Below are 8,077 nucleotides of genomic sequence, written 5' to 3'. Positions count from 1 at the left end.
TCCAGGATTACATACTGGTTTTATTTCTCAATGCTCTCATAGGTTTCAAATCTGTACTGGATACCATTCTCCTCCTGTAGCTCGTGTGGCACTCCTGGAAACCTGAAGGAGAAACAAGCCTGTATGTTTCATCTGGTATATGATACATGTTCAAGGTTTAAGGGCAGTCTTGGTGCATAATTCAAAATTCAGGAGAATTTCCTAATTTTTAGCAGCCAACAACTGTCAGTAACATCTCTTAAGACACACTTTAAGGGATGTTACTGTCGGAGCTACGGTACGAGTGCTGTCGGAGAAAATTGATTAAAAAAAAGTTTAAACTAGATTTTAAAAAATGGGATAATTTCCCACGGCACACCTGACGATCTCTCACGACACTAGTGTGCCGCAGCTTTAGACAATCACACATAAACAGTTGGTTTGTTTCCAAACCCGGCTTGTCTCACTGCTGAGATCTTGGAGCAAGTTGACATCAGATGGATCAACTCGAGCAATTACCTTAGTTAGTACAACATAACTGAAAGAAATGACAGCCAAAACTACTAATAAGACTCGAGTTGTCACAAATGAATTACCAACAAAAATGTGCTGAAGCTGTGTGCTGATCTTACTCTGGCAGTAGACGATATTTGTCTAGACTGATTTCAGGGAGGAACGTGTCACACTCAAACTGCTTCAGGATTCGCGTGACAAACAGTCTCCTGGTCCCCGGGTTCTCCATCAACTCCTGTGTAGCCCAAAGCAACCAAAATATAATTGCAGAAAGAAGAAGCCTGTGTGTATGCAGAAGTGTGTGTAATTTAAGCTCATCCTGAAGTGGGTTCACCATAACCATCATTGATAGCTGCAATCAGTAGGACAGTAAAATTACAAACTGAATAACAATTTAAATATTATTGTCAATAGTTAATTAATCAGATTAACCCTACTCTTCATTGGTTATGTGAAAATGGTCAATTTCTGTGGTCAATTTCCCAACACAGTCTGAATTGTATTATCTTTTATTACATCTCAAAACGTGTGAGCAGTGGACACCCTATGTGTTACATACCTTGTACAGAGAGCTGCCTCCTATAACCCACACCTGATCTGTCTGTTCTGCCAGCTCCATGTCAACCAGCCTGAGAGCTGAGCTGAAGTCTGGAGCCAGGTGGTGTGCTCCTGCAGGGGGCACTCTGGAGGATAAAAAAATATATATATATATATATTATATATATATATAATATTAGATTAGCTATATATATATAGTATATATAAGATATATATATATATATATATATATATATATATATAGAGAGATATATATATATAATATATAATATATATTAATATATATATATATATTATAGAAGATAGAGGAGAATATGATATAGAGATATAGATAGATATAGAGAGATAGGCTTATATATATATATATATAGATAGTATATATTACATTATATAGAGATATAGGAGTATAGATAGATAATAGAGAGTAGATGAGAAGAAGATATATAGAGAGAGATATATATTATAGAGTATATATAAGATATATAATATAATATAAGATATAAATATATATAATAAGATAGAGAGATAGATAATATTATATATAAGAAGATAGAGAGAGAAAAGAGAGTAGAGAGTATAGAGAGAGAGAATAGGTTATATATTATAATATATATAATATATAATATATTATCATATATATATATAATAGTATGAGATATATATTATAGATACATAATATAGAATATAGAATATAGATATAGATAGAGAAGTAAATAGATATTTAACAGATAGATACATATATATACATATATATAATATATTAAGATATAGAAAGATAGATAGAAAGGATAATATCTAGATATATAAAGAGGATAGATACATAGAGATTAGAAATATATATGAGGAAATAGAGATAGTACAGAAGAAAGTACACATATATATATATATATATAGATAATAAAAAATATCAGATTGATAGAGAGATATAAAAACATATAGATATATATATATAGAACAAAAAGAGATATATGTAGGTAGATATAGATATATAGAGATATGTATATAGATATATAAAGAAATATATAAATGCTAGTAGAGAGATAGATAGATATGAGATATAGAGATATAGATAGATATATAGATATATAGAGGAGATGAATAGATTAGATATGATATATAAAGAAAGACATACATATACACATTATATATACATAGATGAATATAAATATATAGATAGATAGATAGAGATATATATACATACATGGATATAGATAGAGAGATAAGAGATATGAGATATATAGAGACGAGAGAGAATAGATAGAGATATACGAGGTATATATAGATAGATATACACATATATATACTGATACATGTATATAGATATAGTATAGAAATATAGATAGTATAGATATAGAGAGAGATGAGAGAAGATAGATATATATTATATAATATAATATAGATATATACACATATATAGACATGAGGTTATATATATATAGTATAAATAGATATATGTAGAAGAGATATATAAGCAGAGAAGATAATAGAGATATATATATGAGATATAGATATATAGGATATAGAATATCTAGAGAGATATATATATAACAAGTATATATAGAGATATATATATAGAGAGAGATATATAAAAAAATGATATAGAGGATATATATAGATATAGAGATAAACAATATATATACACTGTATATATATATATATATATATAGATATAGATATATATATAATAGATTATAGATATACACACAGTTAGATACACATGTTAGGAGATGAGAGAGATAATAGCTATAGAGAGATATATATTATATTTTTAAAATATATACAACAAATCTATATATACAACATGTATATATATATAAAAATGGATAGATATATATATGATATATATATAGAGAATAGAGATATATAGATAGATATAAACATTAAAGAATATACATATATACATTAAAGTATAAAATATATAGAACAATATATACAGAAATCTACATATATAGATAAATTATAAATATATAAATAAATAGAAAATATAATGAGCAGATATATATACATTAGTATATAACATATAAATATAAATATATACATATATATATAATAGAAATATCGACATATATATAAAAATATATAAAGAGAAAGAGATAACACATATATAAATTGTAGATATAAGAATATATATAACTATATATATAGATAAAATGTATATAATTAATATATATATAGATGATTATATATAATACTATTATATATAGATATATAGAGATATATAAACATGTATAGTATATATATATTATATATATAGATATAGGTATATGAATTTATATTATATATATATATAGATTGACATATATACATAACATATTAAATATATATATTAAATATTATAAATACATAGACATATACTAGATAAAATATTATACATATATATATACATATTACATACATACATACATTTACATACACATATATATTATACATGATATACATACAAATATTTATATATTACATATATATAGAAAAATAGATACATATATATATACATCTATACATACATCATAATACATACACATATATATATAATAATATATATATTATATAATATATTGTATATATATATATAGATATATATATATATATATATATTATATATATATAGAATATATACAATATTACATCTATATATACATTATACAATATATATTATATTACTGTTTAGCCTGGCGTTTGGTTTGCAGTTTGTAGACATTTGATTGCGTATGCGGCTGAGTTATTTAGGGGCATTGTTTGGCTTAGATGTGGAAAGAATATATTAGATGAGTTAATTTGATTGGCTCTATTGGGGGGGGGGATGTGCTTTGAAGTTTGAAACTGGCATTATGTTGAGGTACAAAACATAATTGAGATGATTTCAAATTCAGATTTAATGCTAATGTTTTTTTCTTATTTAAGGTTATCAACCTATTTCGAACCTATTTCGAAACCTATTTCGAACCTTATTCGAAACCTATTTCGAATTCCCAAATAAAATGGAACTAATTGGAATGGAGTTGTTCAGCGCCTATGTTGATTCTATGCCGAAAACGAGTTAGCAGGCTGAAGCCAGATTAACTCGAATAATATATATACCTATATACATACATCCATATATATATAATATATATATATATATATATTTAGAGGAGAGAGAGAGACAGAGAGACAAGAGAGGACAGACAGAGAGAGAGAGAACAGAGACGAAAGAGAGAGAGAAAGACAGAGAGCGAGAGAGAAGAGAGACAGACAGAGAGACAGACAGAGGACAGAGAGACAGAGAGAGGACAGCACAGACGAACAGAGGAGAGAGAGAAAGAAAGAGAGAGAGAGGGAGAAAGAGAGACAGAGAGATGAGAAGCAGAGAGAGAGAGGACAGAGAGACGAGAGAGGACAGACAGAGAGAGAGAGGACAGAGAGACAGAGAGGAGAGACATACATATATATATATATATAGATATATAATAGATAGATATATATATATTATATATATATATAATACATATACATATATATACATATACATATATATATATATAAATATATACATATATAGAGATATTATAGATAATATACAGATATATCATATATACATATATAACGATATATATACATATATATAATAGTTATATATATATGTATATATATATAAGATATATATTATAGTATATAGATATAGAATGCAGGTAGAGTATATAGAATATCTAGGTATTTATATAGGGATATATATATTCTATATATGTTATATGTATATATGTATATGATATATACATATATATAGATAAATATATAGATGATGTAATATATAATATATGTATATAAACAAAGATATATTACATATATATACAATATCTATATATATGTATATATATATATATATATCTATATATATATAGATTATAATATAGATATTACATATATATATACATATATAGATATAACATATATATATATTATATATCATATATATATAGATACATATATAATCTATATATATATATATATTATACACATATATACATAAATATATATATATATATACATATATATATACATATATACATAATAGTAAATACATACATATATATAATATATACATATATACATACTAATATATCCAATATATATATACATATATAATATATATATATAATATATATTATACAATATATATATATATACATCTATATATTACATATATATATACACATACACATATATATACACATATATATATATATATATATATACACATATATATACATATATATACATATATATATATATACAAATTATTATATACGATCTATATACATATATATATACCTATATAGACATATATATCTACATATATATACATATATATATACATCTATATCATATATATATCATATATATATATATATCTATATATAGAAATATAATATCTATATAGATCTATATATAGATATATAGATATCTAGATATATATATATCTTAATATATATATATATCGAAAATATATAATATATCTATCTATATATATATATTAGAAATATAAATATATTTATATATAGAAATATATAGAAATGTATATATAGAAATATATAGAAATTTATATATATAAATATATATATATATATATATATATATATATATATATATATATATATATATATATATATATATATAAAATATATATATATATATATATAAATATATAAATATATATATGTATCTATATATTTTTCTTTCAAGTTGCAGTGTATCTACAGTGAAACATAACATTTTGTTGAACACACTGCTTGGTAGCAATATTAACTGTGTGAAACATACTTGCACTTCCTGCCTGAGGACAATGTTGATCCTGTTGTTCAGAGGTCTGTTCTTCTCTGGGATGGAAAACCATGTTTTCCTGCCCATTATCACCACATTCTGCTTGCCTGTAGCACAGCAAAGTTTGAATTCATTAATAAATAATTACTGTCAACTCTCTTTCACTGCTGGTGAAGATTGGTCTTACAATCTAACAATCTAACAATAGTGATGAATTAAAAAAACTTAAATTAGGCCTAATGACCATCATTAGAGACACAAATTAAATCACATAATACATTTTTTCCTTAGTTTCATCATTGATATTATTGTTTATTTTATTCTGCTGTAATAATGTCCAACATTTCAAAATCATAGAATGGCAAGACTTTCAATTGGGACTCTAATCCTACATGCTCACATGATCTATGTGAAGTGATTAAAATTATAGGAAGGGCGTGCTGGTCCGATTACTATTATGGTTATAATTTTTTTCCACTCCTTTTCCCTGCACTGTGAGGGTAAAATAATTGTATTTATTCTTTGTACAGCCTGATCTGAGATGAAAGCCCTCTGCTTTTCTCTCTTTCTATTTCAGCTCTCGGTCAAATTATAAATATGGAATTCTGTTTGTCTGCGGTGTAATGGCTCAGGCTTGCCTCGGACCAGCCTCTAGTTACGCTGCTATAGGTTTAGACTGCCAGGGGACTAACACCTCTCTCTCTCTCCTCCTCTTCCTCTCTATCTGAATGCTTTTATGTCCCTTAAATGCATGTTACTAACTCAGCATTTCTGCGTCTGTCATCTGGCCGGTTGTCACTATAAAAGATCTGGATCATGAATCGTGGCTACGCCTGTTGCCCTGGTCCTGCCTGACGCCACATCATTTTTTTGGCATATGGAAGCTGTTTGTCATCCTCCTGGATCCATCTTTTTTATATATGTTCACATTATCATTTTTGTCACATGGATTGTCTATGTTGTAATTTTACTATGTTGTTTATTCTGTACACACAACATCGATAACACGTCTGTCCGTCTTGGAAGAGGGATCCATCCTCAGTTGCGCTCCTTGTTTCTTTTGGGGAGTTTTCCCTTATGCACTGCAAGAGTCTAAGGACAGAAGGTGTCCTATGATGTACAGTTTGTAAACCCCCCTGAGACAAATGTGTATTTTGTGAAACTGGGCCATATCAATAAACTGTGATTGTCTGATCAAATGCGTTTCACGTAATTTTGTGCTCATGAAAATTCAGATGAGATGGCCCCACTGGACATAGACACCAGTTTGATCAAGTAAGAGTAACTCCAGGCAACTGTGATATCCCAAAGTCAAACAGCCAATAATCATGGTTTATGTTGTATTCAATATTTTTAATCAGTACTAGAGATCACCAACTTCACACAACATAGGTAACAATCAGGTTTTTTTAATCCATCGCTAATGCAGAGATCCTAATTCGCCCCTATGCATCATCCGGACTTGCTTATTATAACGTTTTGTTTTCAGTAGAGATGTTATGTTCACAAACTAAATGATTGTTTCAATGTTTCTTGGTACGAACGAGTTGTACTAGGGGAGAACCGTTCTATTTATCGTTATGCCCAAATGTAACTGCTTGCCCCAGATCCACTCCTTTACATGAACCGTGAGAACCAGCAAGTCTCAAGAGGTTGAATTTTGACGTTCAAAAGAGGCCAAATGCAACTTCTTGTTTAGAACCACCAGATGCCTAGGGCTGGCCCTGCTAGCTATAGGCTACCTATAGGCTACCTATAGGTGGGGAATCCAAAACCTGTCTCAGGGTGCCTAACCAACAGCGAAGCCCATCATGCAACTCCAATGTTTTACTTTTATTAACCCCAAAACGAGCTGAATGTAAGTTACCTTCCACAGATGGCGTCGCTGTCATCTTTCGGAAATGTTTGAATTCGTTACTATAAAAGAAGAACATAAAAGTATATAGTTGTACAAAGTTAATACATGTAGGCTACCTTTAACGTAACGTCATTGTTGCTGCCACCACGCGAGCTTCAATGTCTCGTGCTCTTGGTGTTATTGCTTGGCTCGAGCGCAACTTAACATCAAGGTTTCACGGTATTCCAACATTAACAGGGTCCACCATCCAACAACGTGACCTACTTGAGTCTAACAGGATGCCAGGGCAGGTTTATCATTATTCCCGATACCCAGGTCAGGACACACCGCCACGATTCCGTTCAGAATGCGGGACATTGTAAGAAGACTGAA

At 28.2% G+C, this 8,077-nt stretch overlaps 1 protein-coding gene across 1 annotated transcript; it reads right to left on the bottom strand.

Annotated features, from left to right (window-relative positions):
• Nucleotides 1–8,077, bottom strand: dhfr (dihydrofolate reductase). The gene is given in 7 exon segments (XM_029439925.1): nt 1–102; nt 612–727; nt 1,052–1,173; nt 5,844–5,954; nt 7,715–7,764; nt 7,970–7,998; nt 8,000–8,077. Coding segments are annotated over 7 exon segments (573 nt in total). The 5' UTR covers nt 8,063–8,077; the 3' UTR covers nt 1–20.

This window comes from Cottoperca gobio, chromosome 9, assembly GCF_900634415.1.
Source record: "Cottoperca gobio chromosome 9, fCotGob3.1, whole genome shotgun sequence".
NCBI lineage: Eukaryota > Metazoa > Chordata > Actinopteri > Perciformes > Bovichtidae > Cottoperca > Cottoperca gobio.
The sequence above is the reverse complement of the archived record's forward strand: the minus strand, read 5'-3'. Positions and strand labels throughout refer to the sequence as shown.